Source organism: Syngnathus leptorhynchus, chromosome 18 (assembly GCF_054491065.1).
Source record: "Syngnathus leptorhynchus isolate UIUO chromosome 18, UIUO_Slep, whole genome shotgun sequence".
NCBI lineage: Eukaryota > Metazoa > Chordata > Actinopteri > Syngnathiformes > Syngnathidae > Syngnathus > Syngnathus leptorhynchus.
The window spans coordinates 1,903,318-1,925,751 of NC_141212.1; the positions used below are offsets into that span (position 1 = coordinate 1,903,318).

At 44.6% G+C, this 22,434-nt stretch overlaps 5 protein-coding genes and 2 long non-coding RNA genes across 17 annotated transcripts; 4 read left to right on the forward strand and 3 right to left on the reverse strand.

Moving 5' to 3' along the window:
- Window positions 1-1,472: 1,472 nt before the first annotated feature.
- Window positions 1,473-7,611, reverse strand: LOC147042257 (uncharacterized). Of its 4 annotated transcripts, XR_015068849.1 has the most exons (6): window positions 7,323-7,611; window positions 6,735-6,813; window positions 6,144-6,193; window positions 4,393-4,635; window positions 3,636-3,708; window positions 3,165-3,425 (listed from the first exon to the last, which is right to left on the reverse strand). It is a non-coding gene; the product is annotated as an uncharacterized LOC147042257 (long non-coding RNA). The 4 variants fall into 4 exon arrangements; XR_015068847.1 differs by lacking the exons at window positions 6,144-6,193; window positions 6,735-6,813; window positions 7,323-7,611 and adding an exon at window positions 1,473-3,128 and having other exon boundaries at window positions 3,356-3,425; window positions 4,393-6,123; XR_015068848.1 differs by lacking the exons at window positions 6,735-6,813; window positions 7,323-7,611 and having other exon boundaries at window positions 6,144-6,725.
- LOC147042258 (uncharacterized) lies at window positions 2,520-4,706 on the forward strand. 6 transcript variants are annotated; one of them, XR_015068844.1, is made up of 12 exons: window positions 2,520-2,626; window positions 2,683-2,824; window positions 2,909-2,934; window positions 3,025-3,068; window positions 3,239-3,291; window positions 3,373-3,428; window positions 3,504-3,592; window positions 3,670-3,721; window positions 3,810-3,998; window positions 4,058-4,152; window positions 4,201-4,335; window positions 4,409-4,706. It is a non-coding gene; the product is annotated as an uncharacterized LOC147042258 (long non-coding RNA). The 6 variants fall into 6 exon arrangements; XR_015068845.1 differs by having other exon boundaries at window positions 3,946-3,998; window positions 4,227-4,335; XR_015068843.1 differs by having other exon boundaries at window positions 2,683-2,820; window positions 4,227-4,335; window positions 4,409-4,705.
- On the forward strand, window positions 7,540-10,883 carry mpv17 (mitochondrial inner membrane protein MPV17). 3 transcript variants are annotated; one of them, XM_085937068.1, is made up of 8 exons: window positions 7,540-7,670; window positions 8,226-8,303; window positions 8,724-8,839; window positions 8,990-9,082; window positions 9,151-9,246; window positions 9,800-9,832; window positions 9,907-9,959; window positions 10,383-10,883. In XM_085937068.1, the coding sequence occupies exons 2-8, from the start codon at window positions 8,231-8,233 to the stop codon at window positions 10,450-10,452; spliced, it is 534 nt and encodes a 177-aa protein (XP_085793194.1). In that variant the 5' UTR covers window positions 7,540-7,670; window positions 8,226-8,230; the 3' UTR covers window positions 10,453-10,883. The 3 variants fall into 3 exon arrangements, with proteins under 3 accessions (XP_085793194.1, XP_085793195.1, XP_085793193.1); XM_085937069.1 differs by lacking the exon at window positions 7,540-7,670 and adding an exon at window positions 7,774-7,927; XM_085937067.1 differs by lacking the exon at window positions 7,540-7,670 and adding an exon at window positions 8,028-8,073.
- trim54 (tripartite motif containing 54) lies at window positions 8,533-15,298 on the reverse strand. Its single transcript, XM_085937071.1, has 9 exons — window positions 15,117-15,298; window positions 14,861-15,030; window positions 14,043-14,211; window positions 13,616-13,711; window positions 13,178-13,411; window positions 12,927-12,949; window positions 12,728-12,852; window positions 12,595-12,650; window positions 8,533-12,491 (listed from the first exon to the last, which is right to left on the reverse strand). The coding sequence occupies exons 1-8, from the start codon at window positions 15,234-15,236 to the stop codon at window positions 12,613-12,615; spliced, it is 975 nt and encodes a 324-aa protein (XP_085793197.1). The 5' UTR covers window positions 15,237-15,298; the 3' UTR covers window positions 8,533-12,491; window positions 12,595-12,612.
- Window positions 11,128-12,220, forward strand: ucn1 (urocortin 1). The gene is made up of 2 exons (XM_085937070.1): window positions 11,128-11,229; window positions 11,616-12,220. Exon 2 carries the CDS (start codon window positions 11,618-11,620, stop codon window positions 11,996-11,998), a length of 381 nt encoding a protein of 126 aa, XP_085793196.1. The 5' UTR covers window positions 11,128-11,229; window positions 11,616-11,617; the 3' UTR covers window positions 11,999-12,220.
- Window positions 15,299-15,718: 420 nt separating the features above from the next.
- On the reverse strand, window positions 15,719-20,359 carry zfyve1 (zinc finger, FYVE domain containing 1). The gene is made up of 13 exons (XM_085937065.1): window positions 20,125-20,359; window positions 19,267-19,806; window positions 18,955-19,198; window positions 18,567-18,827; window positions 18,292-18,506; window positions 18,105-18,211; window positions 17,928-18,036; window positions 17,762-17,859; window positions 17,579-17,696; window positions 17,331-17,501; window positions 17,062-17,242; window positions 16,875-16,988; window positions 15,719-16,810 (listed from the first exon to the last, which is right to left on the reverse strand). Exons 2-13 carry the CDS (start codon window positions 19,753-19,755, stop codon window positions 16,575-16,577), a joined length of 2,343 nt encoding a protein of 780 aa, XP_085793191.1. The 5' UTR covers window positions 19,756-19,806; window positions 20,125-20,359; the 3' UTR covers window positions 15,719-16,574.
- A 451-nt stretch (window positions 20,360-20,810) lies between these two features.
- On the forward strand, window positions 20,811-22,136 carry pigh (phosphatidylinositol glycan anchor biosynthesis, class H). The gene is made up of 4 exons (XM_085937762.1): window positions 20,811-21,258; window positions 21,347-21,556; window positions 21,625-21,708; window positions 21,778-22,136. The coding sequence occupies exons 1-4, from the start codon at window positions 21,082-21,084 to the stop codon at window positions 21,847-21,849; spliced, it is 543 nt and encodes a 180-aa protein (XP_085793888.1). The 5' UTR covers window positions 20,811-21,081; the 3' UTR covers window positions 21,850-22,136.
- The last annotated feature ends 298 nt before the right edge of the window (window positions 22,137-22,434 follow it).

Below are 22,434 nucleotides of genomic sequence, written 5' to 3' on the forward strand. Positions count from 1 at the left end.
GATGGCAGTGCCCCCATTCACTTGTATGTAACCCAGCGTAAAATGAACATGAATATTTTTCCTTTTGACCAGAGGTCCTCTATGTACTATACACTCCCTAATCAAAATTCTGGATTTACGCGGCAAAATGGTAGAATGGTTTATAACTTTACCCGGTGACCGGGAGAGCATGGTTCGAGCCCTACACGAAGCAGACTTGGAGCTAAAGTTTGCATAGTGTAAGACTGCGGTCATGCTTTATGAAGCGCTTCATGTAATGGCGCTAAGCTACCGCAAGAGGGCAGTGCCCCCATTCACTTGTATGTAACCCACCGTAAAATGAACATGTCCATTTTTCCTTTTGACCAGACGTCCTCTATGTACTATACCTAATTAAAAATCTGGATTTACCCGGCAAAATGGCACAATGGTTTATAACTTTACCCGGTAATATCCCACGATCGACTAGTAGTGGCTTGGTTTGGGTTTCTTTTTTCGCACTTGATGCTCAAGTATGGAGATGTACGAGCCATGGTCGAGTTTTGAACGCACCGCAGCTTTTATTTGGCGGTATATAAACTAACTGTAACTTTCCAAAAGCTGCGGTGCGTTCAAAACGCCGACCATAGGTCGTACATCGCAATACTCGTGCATTAAGTGCGGGAGAAAAAAAACAAAAAAACATTTTAATATCCCGCGATCGACCAGTAGTGGCTTGGCAATCGACCAGTTGATCGCGATCGACGTATTGGCCACCCCTGAGCTAGTATTCCAGCCAGTTGGACCTATCCAGGCACTCAATTGTCGGATTAATTTGGCGGTACGTAAACTACCCGTGACTTTCCAAAAGCTGCGGTGCGTTCACAACGCCGACCATGTGTCGTACATCGCCATACTCCAGCTGTTTTGACAATTGGACGGAACTCACGAGCTAGCGTGTTTGTGTTGAGTTGTTAGCGCCGTTTTTTGCACACGCATCAAGTGCGAAAAAAAACATTTTAATATCCCGCGATCGACCAGTAGTGGCTTGGCGATCGACCGGTCGCTCGCGATCGACGTATTGGCCACTCCTGGTCTACACCAAAGAATGATCTGTCAATAATTAGTAGATTAGCAGTACCTATTTTTGATCAAGTTGCCATTTAAAGTGCACTAGCCAATGCTACATGACGTCCTGTTCTTTTGCGCTATGATCTGGCTGTCTGCTATTAGCGCTTGCTCCATTTTGCTGCTCTTATTTGTCTATTTATTTATTGTTTATTTGTTTGGGTTATTTGCTTATTACTTATTCGTTGCTCTTGTCTGTTCGTTTTTACTCTTGGTGCTATTTGATGTGAGTGTTGTGTACTGTGTCTAGTCACCGTGGGACGGTGGGAAACGTCATTTCGATCTCTTTGTGTGCCTTGGCATTTGGAGAAATTGACAATAAAGCGGACTTTGACTTTGACATGAAGCAGACATTGAGCTGAAGTTTGAAAAGTGTGAGACTCGAGTCCTCCCGCGCACGAGATAAAACCTTTGAGCACGACACCATTGAGTGTTCTGTCAAGATTTAGTAATTTAGCACGAAAGTTTACATTGTAAAGTACACTACCCAACAAAAAAGAGCGGGATTCACTGGCATGATGGTATAGTGGTTTTTAACTTTGCCCGGTGTTCGGGAGACCATGGTTCGAGCCCCACATGAAGCAGACTTTGAGCTAAAGTGTGAATAGTGGGAGACTCGAATTCTCCAGCGCATTAGGTAAAAGCTTTGTGCACTACACCACTGAATGTTCTGTCAAGATTTAGTTATTTAGCATGAGCAAATTCACATTTTAAAGAACACTACCCAAAAAAAAAGGCGAGTTTCGCTGGCAAAATGGCAGAGTGGTTTTTAACTTTACCCGGTGTTCGGGAGACTATGGTTCGAGCCCCACACGAAGCAGACTCTGAGCTAAAGATTGAATAGTATGAGACTCGAACTCGGTTCTCCCGAACATAAGGCAAAAGGTCAATCCACTTGACCATTGAGCTTTCGGAAGGTCGATGTGATTTAGTGTTTTTATCTACTATTTGAAACATATACTATAAATACATAAGAAAACTCAAACAATCTCATCGCTAAAAATGGCAGAATGGTTAAAGACTTGGGTTGGTGTCCAGCAGCCTCGGGTTCGAGACTCGTCTTTGCAGCTTTTGCAAATCAAGTAGAGTGATACATAAGATTCGAACTCGCCTCTCCCACACTCAAGGGACAAGCACTAACCATTCGGCCATTGGAGATCTTGCAAATCACCGTTAAATGTTTGTAATTGAAGGTTACTCTGAACTTTTCCTGAAGCTAGCTTCATGATTTTCGATAATAAAAATAAATCTTAGCTCTTTACTCAACGGACAATGGTCGAGGGGATAATACCATTGACTCCCAATAGTGCAGTGCTGGTTCGAGCCCCGGCTCCTCCAACTCTGCAGGTCTTTCTCCCGCATATCTGAGTGCCTTTTTTTTTTTTCCCCCTCCCCTTCTGATGACGTCATCACAAAAAGAGTATAAAAGGCGTCACAAACGCGACGCTCGTTCTCACTCTCTCCTCTGACAGCGAGCGAGCGCCACGCTGCTCTGGTCCACCTGCCGCGCCGGCTGCACGACAGCGTTTAAAAGTGAAAGGTGGGTGTTTAATATTTGTTAACCTTTTTAAACTAAATGCTTTTGCTCTCTTACAGTTAACTTGTACTTTGGGCGAGCGTGCTTCCATCTTGCAAGCATGCGAGCTAAAAAGTTTGCAGAAGCTAGCGTTAGCGGTTAACGTCTTCAACGACCACCAAAACGCATTTGTTTGGCGTGCAACCAAACAATTGACGGTGGGTAAGTACATCTACATTTTGAAAACTCAAGCACGCACGCACCGTGTGGAAAGAGCACTAACGCCGTTATTTGCTCAACATTTAGCAACGTCTGGACGACAGCGCCGGAAGGTAAGTAGACAAAGCAGCGTTTGCATAAATCCACCAGAGAATGAATGACTCCAATATTTTTGGTGCTAATTTTCTGCTTTCTCTCTGCAGGTGCCAATCGTTAAACCGACCCAGTCATGGCCGACGGACTTTCTGTGAGTTTTAAAGTCAATCGACTGCTTCTGATTGTCTTATTTCTGTCCACAGGCCTGCATCTGGAACAGAGGGAGCAGATTGACTGCAAATTGGCAAAAAGATTTTTATTAGCAAGGCATCTTATCAAATTGACTCAAGCAAACATTTGTTCTTTTTCTTTTGTCTGCAGGGTCCAAGATGGCCGCCTTGCAGTCCTCGAATGGCTTCATGAAACACTTGCAGGTCTAATCTTGCCCAATTTGCTTGTTAGGCTAAAAATGTAAAAGCAGAATGGTTGTAACGTTACCGTGTCTTTCAGAGCAGCAAGCTGTGATTGGAGAGACGTCCAGCCGTCCAGCGCTGCCCTCCATTCCTCACTGGTGAAACACGCACGCGTTCAAATGTTTGACACGTGTCAAACATTTCAGCATGTTCTTCCTCCTTTTGTCCACTAGGTGGTGCTAAAAGACCTAGTTTCTGCAGCATGGATCTACAAGGTTTTGAACCTGTGGCATGATTAACTTCTTGGCCGACGTGCTGACAGGTGACAACTTACTACAAACTTGACATTGTTTAAAAGCGCTTACCTGTTTTTTTTTTCATCCCTCCCTCTTCCTGCAGATCACTTTCCAGTAAGGATGCAGGTGGAAAATCTGCCACCTGCTGGCCAAAGGTAAAAGTCTTACAAAATTATGCTAAGGTTCCTCAAGGCTGCATCCATTTTCAAAGAGGATGCTCAAATAAAATGTACAAAATGGCAGCTTGATGTGTGCAGGTGTCTCCCCTGAAGAGTCTTTAACACATTTGAGGAATTCTGCCTGTGCACCAGCGACTGGCCGCTTCCAGTCTACAGGTAAGTATAACACCAGTAATGTCAATGTTCCTTTGTCTTTCCAGGAAGAGGTGACAAACCCTGGTCCAGAAAATGCTGCCTGGAGAGCCCTCTGCTGGTAAGAAGGAAAGTAATGACATTTCAGCACGTAATCCAAATTTGAATTGTTGTGTCCAGGGTGGGGCACTGTCTAGTACTGGCTCGCTGAGGACCAGAGCAAAGCTGCACACAAGCAGCACTAAAGTTTCCTTGTTACTAAGGCAACCTGAGAAGTAAGGCAATTTGAAAAAAACCGCATTGCTCAAGCTTGTCTATTCTAGTAATGTTTTTCCCTATTTTCTGACAGGCACCAAGGAACAAGTTAGCTTCCCGGGTCATGCAGCGAGGGACAAATCCGTTTACTGGTCATGCAGCTTGCAATACTCTGTGCACTGGGGCACTCTACTAGCGCACTGGTACGTTTCATGTCAGAAGATCTTCTGCACAAAACGTTGACTTGGCTTTCTACTTACAATCTCATTGTCCCAGATCCAGGCCTGGAGTAACATTCGTACCGTTGGCAGACCACTCATCCCTCTGGCCGACCACTTCTCCACTCGTCCCTCTGGCCGACCACTTCTCCACTCGTCCCTCTGGCCGACCACTTATCCACTCGTCCCTCTGGCCGACCACCTCTCCACTCGTCCCTCTGGCCGACCACCTCTCCACTCTGCAACAAACAGACTGCCATCCAACTTTGTGATTGAATGTTTACTCTGCAAAAGAAATAAAGCTTTATTACAAATAACAAACTTTCAACTCTTCATTTTCAAACATCACAATCAACTTTTTCCCCCCCCCCACCCAAATAATTTCTGGATTTTTTTTTTTTTTTTTTACGGATTTTTTTCTGGTGAAATTTTGAAAAATGAGGCGGGACCAAGGCTGGAATACTGCTTTATGATTGGCTGAGAGCTCTAAAAGTGGGTGGAGCAATGTGAATGAAGAGCTATGGTTGGTTACAAAGTGGGCGTAGATATGCAAATGAGCTGCTCTGCGATTGGTTAGATTACGAGTGGGCGTGGTCTCATTAAAATGGAGCAATCTGATTGGTCAGATGTGCAAAATGGAGCATTTTGATTGGCTGCCCAAAAGTGGGCGTGGCTATGCAAATTTTAGGCGAGCCGTGATTGGCCAGGCTGAATTTGGGTGGAGGTAGGAGGCGGGCAAAGTGGCACTTAGGTTTTGGAAGGTTCTTTTCAGCTTTGAGTTGAGTGTTTGCCTACAGCCACTGAACAGAGCCGAGTGTTTGACTGCTTCTCTCTGTCTTCACATGAGTCAAGCAGTCACTTTGACTCATGTGGAGACAGAGAGACGCAGCAAAGACTTGGCTCTGTTGCAGTAACACTCACCTCAAGGCTGCTGAAAACATAGTAGTGGACAGACACTTAGCTTTTCAAACACTACTTTGCAGTCAATGCAGTGACCAGCAAGCATGAAAGACTTCAAATGAGCACATTTGATCATAAATCATTCCACTTGAACAATTGATTGAATAGAAAAGCAGTTTAAAAAGGCCCTGCCTGCCTGCATGGAAGCAGATGAAGTGCTTGATGAGCTCAGGTATGATGTCACTTACTTCTCCTGGCAGGTGAGCACATGCAAACAGTGCAAACATCTGGGACAGAACCTAAGTGCCAGCCAGGTACTGCACAGTACCACCACAAACCAGCACTCACTTTTGGACAAGTTTTTCCATGACACTGACGCAAACCAAGTTAGTTAAATAGATGTTTCTGACTAACTTGGTTTGCATCAATGTCACTAAAAAACACATCCAGGCGAGTGTGATGATGAAGATATTGTGCAGTACCTGGCACATAGGTTTTGTGAGAGATGTCTGCTGCTTGCCATGTGCTCACCTTCTCCCTGGTGTGCCACGACAAGATGACATCACACATCAGCCCCTCAAGCACATAACACTACCAACTAACTAACACTATTTTTTTTTAGATTGAAGTCATAATTTTACAAGAACAAAGTAGTACACCTTCACTTTTCATGTGTGCCAATCATGATCAAAAATAGACTATTTAGGTTCAAATGCATTTTTTCAAAACTATACTTCTTATTTTGTTTCTTTTCACTGTGGCCCAAATAATCAACAGGACATTATTCATTTGGGAAATGACCAATTCAAATGTCCTTCGATAACATTTGAAGTCATATGACACGACCTTCTACATTTAAGATTAGGAGGCAAACAAAATGGGGAGGTACCTACCTTTGGAGATATGCAGATAGACGACCAGCAGCCGACGTGGAGCCTCCAGTCTTCAAGTTTGGACGTGGTAAAACAACGTTCAAGTCAAACGCCGATTGATTGACAGCCGAGTGCTACTTGTCAGTGGCTGTGCTAGCTAACGCTCCACCCCTTGTTTGACGAGAGCTAGCGAGTTTCCACTGACCTAACGACTAACAAATATTCTCCTTTCTGTCATTGTTTACATGAACGCATTTACATACATACAGCAAATCGAGAGCTTGGAAAAAGTTGACATGACTCACTCGAAAGCCCAAATAGTAACAACCTGAAGAGCTAGCTGCTCGCTGAAGCGGAAGTGTACGGTGGCCGAGAAAGCTCAATTCAAATCACCAAAAGCGCCTCTTTGGCAACTTGCACAAAAGACACTCCCACATCATGCATAAAACCCTAGTTCGGATCATGAAGTAAACACGCATAAAAGAAGCTAAAAAAAGAGTCAAAAAGACCAGCCTTGTAAAAAAATAATAATAATATTCTGTCATATAGTCTGAGTTTCATACAAATTTATGACCGAGTTGTAGTGATATGAGCAAACGGACATCTGCTTACCATTCTTTACGTGAATGTAACATGTGCCTCCCTCCGGAGGGAGGATGGAGAAAATGAAGATGACGAGGTAGACGTCAAACTAGGAATAAAACATAAATGTTTATTAAAACAATAATAATAATAAAAGTACATTTCAAACCAGCAATGAAAATTGTGAAATTGCAGTAGATATATTGGGTAACAATATTTAGGCGTGTATATGCATACACGTTATTGAAAAACTACTGTAAGTGCTCTAAAATAAAGATGACCCAAAGACAAGCATAAGTCCCACGGACCCCCAGCGGGTCGTAGAAAATTTACAGTGTCATTCGGGGGGGAAATTAAACAAAAAAAAATAAAAGATGCACCAGGTGCCAAACCCCATTCATTTACAACGGCGTGTCCGCCAGACGGCGACATTTCCCCAATCTCCCCGCAGTTGCATAACGGCGCATCCTTTCATGCAGTCAAATTAGTCGTTAGATTGGAGAAAACGAGCACAAAAGAAGTGCTGATCATTCTGGATCACGTTCATTGACTCGTTCGTTGGCGAACGAGAAAGTCAAGACTCGTTTTTGCGATGAACCGGAAATGCAAAACACTTACTCACTCACTCGTTCCTTCACTGATCCGTTCGTTCTCGCGATGAACTGGAAATCCAAAACACTCACTCACTCGTTCACTCACAGATCCGTTCAGTTGGTGAACGGGAAATGCAATTTCCGACTCGTTCGTCAATAGGAAGTTACGTCATTTTCTTCTTCGTTTTGTTTTACGGCACGGTGGCACCAGCTTCAATGCGAATGACTGACATCTACTGGTTGAAGTCATATGAACTGAAAAAAGAACGAATCACTGATTCGTTCACTCTCGTTCACTGAAAACATCCGTTCTTTTCAACGAATCGTTCACTCACGAGCCAACACTACACGGAGAGAAGCTTATCAGAAAAAGGTACGTACACATTTCACTGGATTTTACCATGACGTTTTTTCAACACATTTCGAGTGAGAAAGTAAAACAATCATTTCTGCAATGTGACGTTCTCGTCCAGCTCAGTGACGTTTCACTTTATCACGTGACACCGACATGTCATTTAGAAACTGCAACATTTCAAGTCGATGCATTGTTTTTGCAAAGGCACTTTTTTGGTCACTAGAAAACGGAGTCTACCCACTTGGTTTTTACAAAGCGCTCTTTCATTCAGCGTTGTGAGTCTGTTCAAAAAGGTTTCCTATATTCGGACTGTAGTTGCAGTAAATTCTTGATATTCTGATGGATGCATTTCATCTCCAGTCTAACAAGTTGATTGAATAAACGACGTCACGTCACTTATCTGGAGCCTAACATGAGTGGAGTTACGTTGAGACGTTCTTAATTAGTCTTAACTAGTTTAACGTTACTATGATGCTTATTACATGACATCTGACATTTGTTTTGAATTCCATTCTTTTTTTAACCAAAGCACATATTTGATGACAATTATGTACGTGTTGTTTTGTTTGATAGTGAGCATGGCGGGCCTGTGGCGGTCCTACCAGGCTCTGATGGCAAGACGCCCCTGGACTGTGCAGATTGTGACAGCCGGTGAGAACAGTGCACCCGATGTGAACATACAAACTTACCATGTTTACTTTGAGTTTCTGTGTGAGTGATGAAAAGAAATATGAACTCAACTTTGGAATGTCAACAAAGGCAGTGGGAACACAGATTAACATTGGTAATTGGACGGTTCCTCTGCAGTATAGCTTTTGACCGCTAGACGGCGACATTGTATGATACACTTGTGGTTCAAATGAACTTTATTTTGCTGAGAACATTTAAAAACGGGATTAAATCCCCATTTTTATGTCATAATTTTCTAGCTTTGTGACATAAAAGTCATTCTAAATGATTTTTACATGATTTAAATATATTTATTTCCCTTATCTGTGGAGATTCTCAGTCATCCAGGTCATAACAATATGTAAAGGATGAATCCAGGGAATTTGACTCTTGTTTGTGCAGGCTCGCTGGTGGGCGTGGGCGACGTTATCTCGCAGCAGCTGATCGAGCGACGCGGACTCGCTCGACACGACGTTCGCCGCACTGCCAGAATGATGAGCATTGGATTCTTCTTTGTGGTGAGGGTTCAAACTCATGCCCCTTCCCTGACAAAGTGTACCGTGTCGGCAATTACACCCTAATGGCTTCTATAGTGAGTCGGCCTCTGTAATTTTTGAAAATGAGATCAACGAACAATCCCATGAATCCCATCCCTTTCCTGTCTAAAGGGCCCGGTCATCGGTAGCTGGTACAAAGTTCTGGACCGTCTGGTGGTAGGAGGAGGCAAGAGTGCAGCCATGAAGAAGATGATGATTGATCAGGTCAAGTAACATACTATGAATATATTTTAAAATGTATAATAAATGATCTTTTTTTTTGTTGTGTCCAGTTGTGCTTTGCTCCATGTTTCTTGGGGGCTTTCCTGGCTCTTTCAGGAGTTCTGAACGGGCTGAGCGTGGAGCAGAATGTTGCCAAGCTGCGCCGGGTGAGATATTAGTCTCTGTATTCATGCCCAAAAACAAAAGTAACGGCACCATTGCAGCCAAAGTCAAAATATGTGTGTGTTTGTGCGCTGGCCGTTCAAACAGCGCTCTTGCTCAATTATTGACGCTGGGAGGCGGGACGTGTTCCTGGTGATGTCACACAAAGCAAATGACAGAGGATGCTGATCAAACAGGCACTGGCGCGGTTGGAATTAAACGGCAAAATAACTATTCCGACTCAATGGGAATATTAGAACCAGTCGAGTGCCAAGCAACGGCTACACTTGTTGACCTTTGTGAAGACGTGTCCTTGAATGTAACGCTTCAGCGCCTCGTCGTAATATTATTCACCTTCCCAAATCATGTCGACGTCTGCAATGACGCGTGAAAATAATACAAATGAAAACTGTGTCGGGTGATAATTAGAAACATGTTTTACTCTGATAGCAAAGTTTCCATTTCCTGGTGTACACGCTGTGACCTTCAACTACACGACACGCTCACTGCTGCTCTGTGTATTTATACGCTAATGTTGTTGTCGTGATGTCACCACAGGACTACACCGATGCACTGATCTCCAATTATTATGTAAGTTTACATTTTTCTTTTCCATTTATTTAAAAGTCACTGTTGTCGTTGATGTCTAACGCTTTGTGTGTCAGCTATGGCCACCGGTGCAGATTGCCAATTTCTACTTCATCCCACTGCACCACAGGTCAGTCATGTACTCCACATTCTCCTTTTTTCCTGCACTTTGCCCTTAGTCTCTTCACGGATAATATCTGTCTCACACCAATAAGCACACATCATAATGATAGCTGACCCTGATGCTCTTTAATTGCTTTGGAAACTTGATGGTCTGTAGTCGCCACTTTGCTACACATGGCCCATTATCTCCTCTAGAATAATTTTCCTCTCCTGCAAATAAACAAAAGCTCATGATAGCTGGCCCATTCTCCTGCCAAATAAAATATGAGCCCACAAATAGATAGCCACGCTATTGTTAGCTCAAGTGTCTCCACTTTGCCCTTAGTCTCCTCTCAAATGAAATCCCCCCCACATGGTTAATTCAGGAGATTTCTCTTTTCTATCAGTCTGTGAGATGTTTGGAATCTGAAGGCCTTTATGATGCTCTCAGGTTGGCTGTGGTCCAGGTAGTGGCCGTGGCCTGGAACTCCTACTTGACCTGGAAGGCCAACATCATGTGAAAAGCCACTACCAGCATTTTGTTTGCTGCTCCTCACCAGACTGACTCACGGCTCCATGACTGGACGTCACATTTAACACAAATAATTATGGAAATCACACGCACAAACACACGCTTCCCCGTTAGTGTCACCCCCGGGTTGAACAAAACAGTGTTACAAGCCAGTTTTAATTCTTTGTGTTAGCCGATCTCAAAAATTGTCCTTACTGTCAATACTGTAGTTAGGCCAAGGTCATTGTAAATAAAAAAAAATGTATTTGCCTTGAATAGGTTTTGCAACTATACATTAAAAGGGGGTAAAAAAAAAAAAAAAAGATGTCTATTAAATCCATTAAAGCGCATACATAGTCAAACACACATCAACCTACTGATGAAAAAAGAATTTCTCTTTAAAGTTCTCTTATGTAAATAAAGAAGAATTTTGTGACTTAATTTCTGTGTGTGTGTGTGTGTGTTGTCGGGATGCAAGTCTGCATGAGTTTGTGAGAAAGTGAGAATTGGCGTATGCGCCATTTAACACTTGGATGGGAAAAGGCTCCCATGTCACGTGATTAATTACGTTCTTTTATATTGTATCCAAAAATATAATATGGAGATAAGATGTTCTCTGAGTCAAGACAAGGCGAACAAAGTGTGTCGGGGACTCGGGATGGGGGGGGGGGGGTCGGAGCCAGTGACATCATAGACCGTGTGTATAAAACTCGGCGTGCTCATCATCCTGCGCGCACACGATCCTCAGCGGAAACTCGACCCCGCACAAGCCAAAAGAACAGAACAGGTAAGATGCTTTTTTTTTTCCCTCCCACATAAACATCATTTTGTTAAATTTGTTAACATTCTAAATTAAATACTTAATATTATATATTTTTGTGATTTTTCTGTCACAAGTCTGTTGTCATTGCCCCCCTTTTTTAGGTTTGCATTTTTCTAGTTCCTCCAATTATTTTTTATTTTTTTTGCTTTAAAGATTTTCATTGTGCCCTAATGGTTTATATATTTAAAGTTTTCTATTTTTAGTTTATATTTGCATGCCAGCAAAGTTTAGTGAGCCAGCTAGTTCTGTATCTAGTAATGTTGTTTTAATCATTACTTTAGTGACTTTTATTTTGATTTGTGAACACTAAACCTTGCACAAAATAGAATGCGTATTACTTGTGTGTGCAGACATGAAGTGTTGGTCCGTCCTCCTTTCCTCGCTCCTGCTGTCGGTCCTCCTGCCTCCGCCTCCCGCCTGCTCCGTCGCCACCCAGATGCTCCTCAGGGCGGCCACCGGCGGGGAAGTCACCGCCGCACGTCTTCTGGGCTTGGACGTTCCCCGGCTCTTCCTCAGAGGCGCTCCGAAGAGGGAGGAAGAGGAGAATGATGAGGAGGAGGAGATTGAAACCGATGAGGAACCCACCAAGTTCAAGACGCGCAGGGAGTATGTGCCGCTCTCCATCGACCTTACCTTTCACCTCCTGAGAAGCATGATCCACAACGCCCGCATGGAGGAGCAGCAGATGCGCGCCCAGGTCAATCAGAAACTGCTCGATGAGGTCGGGAAGTAAAAAGTGTCATGTGACGTCTCTTGAGCTTTCAACCAATCTAGTAAAACTAGCAAAATAATAGCGACATTGTATTCAGAGAAGAATGAAGAAACTTCTTTTATTCCACCTGCACTGATTTTTCTCTCCTATCACCAAATGTTAAAAAAAAAATCATTGCTGAATGTTGTCACATTGCCATTTATATTTTGTAATAAAACATGACCAATTCTTGGCTTACTCCAATTTTTGTTTTGTGACGTTAATATATTCTTGACTTTATAAAATCCAAAAATAAAAGGTAAAGAATTAAACATGATGTGCATTATGATAACTTTATTGCATCGCCTTCTGTGTGTGACCGCAGTCGGAATGACATAAAGCCTTTCACAACTACTGTAAGTGAAGATAAAGAATATATGCTTATTAGTACAGTTATTTGTCTACATGTAAAATATACAAAATATACACACAACAGTGATGAGTGGTCAAATTACTGCAAAAACCTCCTGGACACCTGCAGTGAGAGAATGCAAGGCCGAAAATTATGACATAGTGTCAAATATTGGTTTTATTCAATTCTATATTTTTCGTGAAGGAGGAGGACGGACACACCTCACCTTCTGCTGGGAAGTTTGTCAGTCCACTTCGAAGTCGTCTCCAAGGTCGTCTTCGCCTGTGAGTCACACACACACACATGAATGAATGTCAAGTGACTTGTATGCGGCAATATCAGATAGAGCGTATACAAACCGCCTCGGAAATGGATGTCGTTCAGCACTTCGGCGATGTCGTCCACGTCGATGACGAAATGGCTCATGTTGTCGAAGGACAACTGTGGTCGCAGGACGTCGGCGTCGCGGGCGCACGCTGACATTCTGACAACACACGTACACCAAAAATAAATGCACACGCTATTTGACGGAACATCACAACCACTCAATCAACTTACTTGTCCAGTATGACGGTGACATTCTGTGAGAAAGACACAAAGTAAAAACAAAAAAGTATTGGGACGGCACTTGAAGAAAAATAGGATGCATTTAGATATACAAAAGTGTGCAATTAAGACAAAAAACATTGGGAGGACAAAATGATTTTGATGCCATGAAGACAATGGAACCTCTTACTGCTTGGAATGTGACTCAGCTAGATGAATGATGGGATGGACAGATGGAGGGACGGCTAGATATTTAGACTGGCCTGGACGAAGAGCGCCGCGTGCGTGTGGTCGGCGGCGTGCACGGCCGTCTCCACCAGCTCTCTCCTCTCCTCCAGCCTCTGTCGATGCTCGCTGATGAGTTGCCGTACGCGCTGCAGCTCTTCGTCTTGCTCCCTGGTGATCAGACGCACCAGCTCCTGCTTGCGCTCGTCCAAGATGGCCGTCAGAGTCTCAAACTGGCTGGCGATTTCTTCGCGACGCCTGCAAGCGTTCTCCTGAGGATGGCAAACATGCTTTGACCAACCTCATTAAGACCACATTTATATTTTTCAGGATATGAACTGCTGAAATTATGTGAGCAAAAACATTGACAGTGCAACAAAAATCACAGGCATATATTCTTTATCCTCTGTCGAGCACCACTGTTATTCCTGCAATTTACACCCCCTAGTGGCCAGTTGTTTGTGTGCGCATGTTACCTTGACAGAGTCGCACACTCCTTCCATGTGCGTGATGGCAGCCTGGATGTTGTCATTGCTGGCGACCAGTCCGGCGATGCTGTCGCTCATTTCCGTCTGCAACCAACAAAGGTTTCACACATTTACAACAGACGACAATCAATATATATACGGCTGGCTCGTCATCGTCTTCATCTCCATTTCAGATTTGAGTGAATCAGAACGCGAGATGGCGGCCAAATGTCAACACAGACACTTTTGTGTCTTTGTGTGACTCAAATGCTTAAAATGACTTCATCGCCACTGACCTTCACACTCCTTTTGGATCTTCACGTTCGGGCAGATTTCTCATGGTTTTTTTGTTGTTGTTTTTCTCCAAACTTTGATTTCAGTTAGTCATCCTGTGTGTCATGGTGTTGTCTATCATTTTTGTTCCTTTGTTTGCTACCTTGAGTCTGATGTAGACGCTGTTGAGCGGCGCCACGTCACACTCTTTGTGGCATCCAAATACTTTGCACATTGAGCACGTTGGCATCTGACAGGACAAACAGTAGATGTTGATCTTCTCGTCCTCGTGCTCCTCGCACGTCAACGACTCCGGCTTTACGCTGGACATCCTATCCGGACAGAAAGTCACAGGTGAGATCAAGATGATTTTGGAAAAATTTCCCTGCTTGTGGGATTTCTATGATGATAAGGACATTTGAATAAATGTCATGTGTCATGCAGGGCTAATGAGAAGAATCCTGTTTATTTTGAGATGGCGGAGCCCATCTGCAAACACAGTCAGTGTGACCGTGACACACGCTCATCATCATCACAATGTGACTACAACTCAGACACACAATAGAATTGTGTTTTACACTTTTGCAGCAACTCTGCTGCTTCCAAAGCCATAATTGAACAATATTACTATTTTTTTATTAAGTCCATGTATTGTACAATATGTACAAAATAATTGAAATAATTCTCTAATCCATTATTAAACGTCATCTTTAAAAATATCAACATTGACGTCAACATTGATGAAAAATGCCATTGAAAATAAAACTGGGTAAAATGCTGCCCTCCTGTGGCTACATCGTGTATTACAACTACTGAACATGCACATGATTTTTAACATCATAATTATTATTAGCAATTTTGGTTCAATAGTTTTTTACTAATCGTTGATTTGATGATTTGATTAACTTCCTTGTATACTTCACCATGCTATTCGAGAACGTGAGTAGTTTTCTGTTTTCAGCTCTTAGCTGAAGAGCCCACCTGGAATCCTGTTGTCTGCGGTATGCATCAATGATGTTCTCCACCAACAGATTTCTCTGCAGACCGTAGACTCCGTGGCGGTCCAAGACCACCTCATGGCGACACGAAGGGCAGCGGAAGCGACTGCCCACGCTGCTCGAGCTACGAGACTGCCATGACGGGTTGGAAGACTGCAATGTCAGAGGGACCTTTGTGAGTGGATTAGAAGATGTATGACTGTCTGGATTCAAATTTCAAAGCGTAGTGGTCGCCAGACCTGGAAGACATCGTTGGCGCACTTTCTGCAGAGGTTGTGCTGGCAGGGGAGAATGACGACAGGTTTGGAGAACATCTCCAGGCAGACGGGACACACCAGCTGTTTCTGGAGGTTCTCCATGTTCGAGCCGTCCTGCCAGCCGGTTGAAGCTGATGGTCCAAAAAAACACAACAAAGAGAATGAGGTAAAGGTTCGAGAAGCTTTTAGAGTCCAACTTCACTCAGCTGGGTGACAGAGCCAGCCCCCAGACCTCGAAAGTCTCCATCTGACTGAGCGGCTCAGTGACTGTTTCTATTTTTAGCTGCTGTGTTTGTTGTGGATTGTGTTTCTGCCCAAAGCACATTCCAGTACACAGTGACGGGGTTCGACACCAAATTACTCCCTAGGCGAGAGTATTTCCGAGCATGTGCATTTTCTTCCTGTTTAGTGCCGATGGACAAGTTTCCTGCAGCATGGATTGGACTGGTGAAGTAAAAGCTCCACGTTTGAACCTGTTGCAATGACAAACTCGACGAATCAAAGTGCTTGACCATTTTTCGTTCTAGGTGGTGCTGGTGCTGTCTTTTTTTTTTTTTTTTTTTAATTACTGTTCAAAGCAGGGCTGACTGCTCTTGTTTAATGATCACTTTTTGTTGAAATACAGTACTTTGTTTTTAATGTTTTTTTTATGTTATAAAACAATGTTTTTTTTTCAGGTTAAAAAAAAATGAAAGCTGACATCATTTAACGAAATTGTTTTGTCAAAATAATTCTGAGAAAACTCTGAAAATGCCATCCGCACATGCAAATATATACTTGGCATACCCCCCGAAAAATGACTTAAAGGCAATGTCAGAAAGGTTTGAACTATGTGCTGACCCAAGTCCCGCAACAATTCCGGCACACTTTGTATTTGTTTGCATCGCTCAAGTTTCAAGTCATCGCAAGATGTGGCTCGTGAATGGTGAGGTGTTTTTTTTTTGGAGGGTCCAGCCTCAACAATGTCGTATTGCTCATCCGACGGCGTAAACAGAAAAGTGTCATGTTTGTTTTCAATATGTCACGATTTAAGGCTTTTCTATTCATGTCCGCCTTTATAAAAGTAACTACTAAAGGCTTGTGGTGTTATTAGAAGTGGATAGGACTAAATACTTTTGTATATATTGGAATGGATCTAGAAGTATATAATACAACCCAGATGGTTAACTTTAAAAAAAAGAAAAGGTAAAAGCACCAGGATTCTTCTTACCAACCAAAAATAATACCGTGCAAAAGTCTTGAGTTCCATCTCAAATTGTTTTCAGAATTCATAGTCTCGACCCCCTAACTCGAACTTCGAAGGAAAAGGATCTAGATGTTGGAGAACAGATAGTCCAAAAGGGATTGTCCAAAACACGATTCTCTTCTCAAGTTCCTTTGTGATATTCAGCTTTCATTGATGTGACCACAGAAAAAAGCCAAGTGGAAGAATCATTCCTGCTAGAGTTCCCCGGACTTCTGGGTGCAGACGCTGCAGACCCTCACTGGGTGATCCCAACCCCGGGAGGGCACGGCGCGCCGCTCCTGCGAGCAGTCCTCGCACACGCCTTGACCGCAGGCGCGGCAGTGGTGGATGGAGAGGCGAGAGACCAAAAAGTCCCGCTGACAGCCGCAGCAGGCGCGGACGTCCTGGTCCGGGACCCAGTAGGCGGGACGTGCGGCTTCCTTCACCAGGCCTGGTGGACACACGGAGGAGGTTTACGACACAAAGTGGGGGACGGGACTTTAGCGACTACTCACCGAGAGGGATGTCGATGGCGCCCACGACGGCGCCGAAGGTGTTCTGAACGGCTTCCCCGACCTTCCTGGCTATCAGGGTGCCGCCTTCCTCCTCCAAGGCAGCATCCAGGAGCTCTGGAGAAGATGCTGGCACGTCAGCTATCTTTCTATACGTGGCGGTGAAAAGGATGTTGAGGACTTTGCATACCGGTGGGGATCCCTCTGTTGTGGAAGCAGGCGTCGCAGACGCGAACGGGCGCCAGACCCCAGCCTCTCTCGGGGACCGGCCGGGTTTTGGAAGAGCAGGCGTCGCAGAAGCCCTCGCCGCACGCTCGGCAGTGGTGCTTGGTGTCGTTGGTTTGGAAGTCCGCCGCGCACTTGTGGCATTTCTACCAGTTGATTCAAAAACATGACTCTATTCTCCTTTTAAGAAGTAGTGGTGCTTTTTTTTATTTTTTCCCCCCCCGCCATACATACCAGAATGAGAGAGTTGGGCGTCCAGTAAGTGGGAGCGATCTGGTCGGTGAGCCAGGAGGTGACCGCCTTGGCCGGTTTCACGCTGAGTTCCGACACCGACTGGGAGATGTACTTGACTCCGTCCAGCAGCCTCTGGGCGGCGTTGTGGTTGTCTTTCAAGAAGCCGTCGGACTGAAAATTGCCACGCAAGCGGTCGTTGGCGCGTCCTCGCCAGCTAACGTGCGCTAACAAACGGAGCGTGGCCTCACCCCCGGCCAGATATGCTGGATCTCGGTTCTGACCACCGTTTCCACTGGGTCCTGGTTACCGTACCAGTACTGTCTGCTTCGGTAAATCACTCCGCAGTTGGGACACTCGATGACGTATCTAGAATGAAAAAAATAAATAAAAGCGAATATTGACATTTCTTCAGGTTCCCTCCTGTCACTTACCCAGACCAGGCGTAGACGGCCAAGCCAAACCACGGCGAGTCGGACGATGCCGTCGTCTTGGGCACCACGATTACCTCCTTCCCTCCCTCGTAGCAGGCCTGGAAAATTCAGCCACGTCCACGCTATCGCTCATTCGACGCACGCGGCGTAGCGTGCGAAGGCTCACCTTGCACGTGTAGATGCGGTTGTCGTACTGCGCCGAGTAGCGGCATCGCTGCTTGGCTTCGTGTTGCGCTCCCTCCTTCAGGTGATTCATGCTACTCTTGCAGCCTGACCTAAAGGTGAAGAGTCACCTTAAAATGATGATATATTTTGATTTGATTGAATATTCGACCGTACATACCCGCAACTCAAGCAGATGCAGGAGCAGGTGAAGTACTCATCAGGGAAAAAGGAGTTACTGCTCATGTGTTCATCGGTAATATCTCCGCTGAAACGCTCACTCAGCGCCTGGCGGGAATCAAGCAATCGTCCGTCGTTATTCGGCTCGCATCCTTCCTTGGCAAAGGTAAGCAGGAATGTCGCCCGACCCGTAGGGCTTTGTAGATGACGCCGGCGGAACGCGGCGAGCGGGTGGCGTTGTTGTCCAGCTGTTGCTCCAGGCTGCGCTGAAGGCCGCTGAAGTCGGTCGGCGGGTTGTAGGTACGAGTCCCGCGGTAGTGGATGGAGCTGAAGGCCTCGGGGAACAGAGCCAGCCTTCTGAAGCGCTCCTGGAGGAGGCGTTCTGCAGACTCGGCCGGTTTGTCTACAGATTGGGAAAAACGTCAACACCGTGCGGTTCCGGGGGCTTCTTTTGGTACTCTACCTGATCCTAAGAGCTTGGTGTGCACGGTCTCGTGGAAGATGATGACGGCGGGGCCGAGGGTGGAGAGCGCCACGTCCAGGCCGCAACGTGTGGCAGTCGCTTTCAGCTCACGAGCAAAGTGCTTCAAGTAGGCCTCCGAGGCGTCGCCCAGGAACTTAAAGAGGTCGTCGTGGAGACGGTCGGCGCGCGTCCGGTAAATAACGAGATCCGAGATGGCCAAGACTTTGAGGAGGAGGCGGGTTCGCTGACCCTGGCTGGACCCTGGGTGGAAAAAAAATTCACATTTGATGGTGACTTATTTATTTGGTTTTTCCACTTATGGCAAAAAAAAAAAAAAGTCCAAATACCTCTGGAACTGGGATTTTAAAGTGACACGTTTGCATCTTACCAGCGCCGAGCAGTCCTTCCGTGTCGATGACGACCACGTGGTGCAGCGGGTCCATAGCGGCCCACACTCCCACCGTGCAGGACTCCTGCGTGGAGGACGTTTTGAACACTTGTCTTCCGAGAAAGAAGGTGTGGTTCAGCGTGTGCGATTTCCCCTCGCCGATGTTCCCAAAAATGGAGACCACCTTGAGTAGCTCGTCTGGGTCGCATCCCAGTCTGTTCACAAACTCCTCCTCGTCCTTCACCTGGGTAAGCTCTCGAGGTTAGTCCTTCCCTTTCGTGTCCATGGAGAGAGGAACGTTAAGGAACCCACCTGCATTTCCTCTTTCTCGTCCACCAACAGGAAGCTGCACACTTGGTCCAGTTGATCTTTCAGGATCTCCAGCTCGGACTCACCGGAGCTGACGCTGTTCTCCTGGGGACTTTTGGCCTGAGGGTACAAGGTGAGCGGGTGCTTCCTCTTGTTTCCACCGCTGTGGGTGCGTTTCTGGCAATCCAAGCACAGGTTGATCTTGCATCCCTGGCAGCGCACGGCCGCTCGCAGCTGCCTGGCCGCCACCGAGCCGCCGCCGTCTCCTTTGCACGAGTCGCAGAAGGGAACGTGGCCCGGGGTGATGCGAACCCGGTCGTGGTTCCTCATGCGCTCCTGCCGGTGGAGCTCCATCTCGCAGCGGGCGCACTGAAGGCTGCTGCACTCGTCACATTCAAAGTAGGCCTCGTCCGAGCCACCGCAGGCGTAACTCTCTTGGCAGACTAGCGGTGCGCTCATGCCTTTATCTTCAGCTGGACCTTGACCACTCATGGTTGATCATGGAGGACGAGACTCAACTATCAGCACACTCTGGGACAATGACTAGGATTGAGAAAAGAGTAAAACAATTGTAATGTTTGCTTTCATCATTACTTTGGACAAGTAGTTGGAACAACATTCAAGTATCCTCACAATCATGTCACAAAGACTCTCAACACCAAGCTGTATCCTTGTAACGTGAGCACCTCAATAAAAAAAGAATCATGACCAAAAAGTAGTCATGATGTGTTCACCAATAAGTGATAAAGCAATCATTATGTTTTGGGTTGATGCCAAGTTATGAAATCATATGATTGAACATTGCGTTCATCTTTTTTAGCAATACATCTCGTATTTTGGGAAAACAACAACAACAACAACCTTCGTGGCAATCGGCTGACCGAGTGGCGATGAACGGTCCCAGCCGACGACGACTAACCCGACTTGACAAAAGTGCCACCTCGACACGTTCTAAAAGAGGAAAATGACTAATAATAACGTAGCATAGCGCTCCGGTGCCACGTACTAATCTCGGCGAGAGTGTTAGCTTGCGGTGTCAGACCCCAGGAGGAGATGTTGCTTTTACATCAGCTGATCGCCTTGTTTTTATTCAGGGTTGAGAAGTCATTTCTTGCGCAATGCATTCTGGGAAATGTAGTACGACATTAGCCTGCTGCTAAGCTAAACCAACCAACATGTTGCTCAATTAAAAATATTGTATTTTTAAAAATATTTTATACTAATAGATATATATTTTGATGTGATCGGCTTGTGTCTTAACAACTGATATAAAATGATTATTTATACGAGGTTTATAGGGTTCCCCACAATGCATTGCGTTTCCGGCTATTGAAAGTGTGCTTCTTTCAATGTCAAGCGTACGCCGTTTGTTGACGTTAATTTGTCAGGCACCGCCTTGTCATCTGTATCACATAAGTCTCAATTTAATACGTATTAATTTTAAATTCATTATTTAGTATTACCTACTTGGCACTCGTAATGAATAATTTTCTACTTAAATGTATCATTTTTGACACTCACTTTTGTGCAACCGGGATGCCCCGAAATAAACAGCAAACATCCAATGTTTGGCCGGTGTTTCCTGTCAGTCACTTTTATTTGTGAAATTTTGTAATGCCTTCCTGCTTTTAAATTTACAACCCACCGCCTTCATTAACAGCCTTAAAATCTGTTCTCGCTTGCGCTAAACAATTGTTGCGATAAAAAAAAAAAAAACACACTTAAGACTTCTGACCTTGGCTCCAGCCTAGCTTGATGCTAACCGCCAAGTTTCAGTCCTAACTTGATTGATTTTATTGATTTATTTCTGCAGGGAAAATGGAAGATGAAACCTACACGGACATTTATGGTAAAGCAATATCTCTGGATTGTCAAAACCACTGCAGCATTTGCAGAGAGTTTACTGTCAGCTCGTCCAAAATGTCCATCGGCAAGGTGATGGTGTACACTTGCTCCGTTTGGCTGGTTGCCTATGCGGTCTTCTTCTTCACAGAGGTAAGTAATGAAGTCATAATAATTGATCATATCACAAAATTGCATGGAATTTTGCAAGTCGCATCTTTTTTTCCCCCCCTACTTGCAGAACACAGCCGTCCTCACCGGCGCCATCCTTCTTACCCTATTGGGAATGATGCTCCACATCCATTTAGTGAAGGTGGACCACGAATCGGTGCTCATCATTGGCTCGGTAGGCATCCAGGTATCCTCCAGCTACGCGTCGGGCCGGGAGACGAGCACTTTTATCGAGATGAGTCAAGTCAAGGATGTGGTCATCAACGAAGCCATTTACATGGTGATTAAAAAGAATTGTTTTTGGTCCAATTCATACACCACAAAGCTAAAGTGTTTGTTTATTTCCAGCATCAGATCATCTACTACCTTTCCATACTGCTGAAGAACCCCTCAAATTCCGATGACGTGTCAAGCGTGGTGCCGTTGTTTCAGGTGAGAACTTAGCAATATTTGCCCATTAATAGTTCTCATATATTTAGTTTGTGTGTTTTTGTTTTGCAGAGCTCAAAACCAAGGCTCAACTGCTTGATTCAAGTGTACAAAAGCTGTCAGGAGATTCTGTCAAAGTGCTGACCAAAAGCTCACCCACACCCAAGGCCAGATCCTCCTTTGTAGTGATTATAATATTTACGAATTTCATAGTAAGAGGTGCATTATTTGCCATGTTTTTCTTCCCTGGTTATTAAATGTATAAATTCTCCTGTGCCCTTATAATGTGCTAAAACTTGACATACCAAATGATAGAATGACCATAAATGATGTCAAAATGAAATGTAGTATATTTTTAACCACATTTTTCAAAACTCCTGTTACTTTAAATATTGACATATTAATTATTTTTTAATAAATCTGAAAGAACATTTTGCGACCATGTTTTCTTACGAACAAAACCTAAATTGGTTTACATCCATTCTGGCAGTAGGGGGCAGCATTGCACCACAAACTAAACGCTTGGATTTCAATGAATGGAAAATAGAAACAGTGAGTCAATTGTCTTTAAAGCAGCAATAATTAAACTTTCTAACCATGCTATCACAACTTTATAAAAATGTTCAACTATTTTTACTCTCATCTCAAGTCTTAAGCTCCACTCACCAATCCTACCTTGTTTTCCAGCCCTGTCTGTTTTCTCACCCTCACCATCTGTGGCCATTTTAA

Bases quoted from the DNA above. Each gene is read 5' to 3' on its own strand.
- mpv17 (XM_085937067.1), top strand. The intron at 8,840-8,989 runs GTGAGGGTTCAA...TCCTGTCTAAAG, and splicing joins GCATTGGATTCTTCTTTGTG to GGCCCGGTCATCGGTAGCTG. The intron at 9,833-9,906 runs GTAAGTTTACAT...TTTGTGTGTCAG, and splicing joins CACTGATCTCCAATTATTAT to CTATGGCCACCGGTGCAGAT.
- ucn1 (XM_085937070.1), top strand. From the start codon at position 11,618: ATGAAGTGTTGGTCCGTCCTCCTTTCCTCGCTCCTGCTGTCGGTCCTC.
- pigh (XM_085937762.1), top strand. From the start codon at position 21,082: ATGGAAGATGAAACCTACACGGACATTTATGGTAAAGCAATATCTCTG. The intron at 21,259-21,346 runs GTAAGTAATGAA...CCCTACTTGCAG, and splicing joins CGGTCTTCTTCTTCACAGAG to AACACAGCCGTCCTCACCGG. The intron at 21,709-21,777 runs GTGAGAACTTAG...TTTGTTTTGCAG, and splicing joins GCGTGGTGCCGTTGTTTCAG to AGCTCAAAACCAAGGCTCAA.
- zfyve1 (XM_085937065.1), bottom strand. From the start codon at position 19,755: ATGAGTGGTCAAGGTCCAGCTGAAGATAAAGGCATGAGCGCACCGCTA. The intron at 18,828-18,954 runs GTAAGATGCAAA...TTTTCCACCCAG, and splicing joins GGAAGGACTGCTCGGCGCTG to GGTCCAGCCAGGGTCAGCGA. The intron at 17,243-17,330 runs GTATGTATGGCG...ATCAACTGGTAG, and splicing joins CGCCCAACTCTCTCATTCTG to AAATGCCACAAGTGCGCGGC.
- trim54 (XM_085937071.1), bottom strand. From the start codon at position 15,236: ATGGAGAACCTCCAGAAACAGCTGGTGTGTCCCGTCTGCCTGGAGATG. The intron at 12,950-13,177 runs GCCAGTCTAAAT...TCTTTCTCACAG, and splicing joins ACGCGGCGCTCTTCGTCCAG to AATGTCACCGTCATACTGGA. The intron at 12,853-12,926 runs GTAAGTTGATTG...GTGTGTTGTCAG, and splicing joins GTCACCGTCATACTGGACAA to AATGTCAGCGTGCGCCCGCG.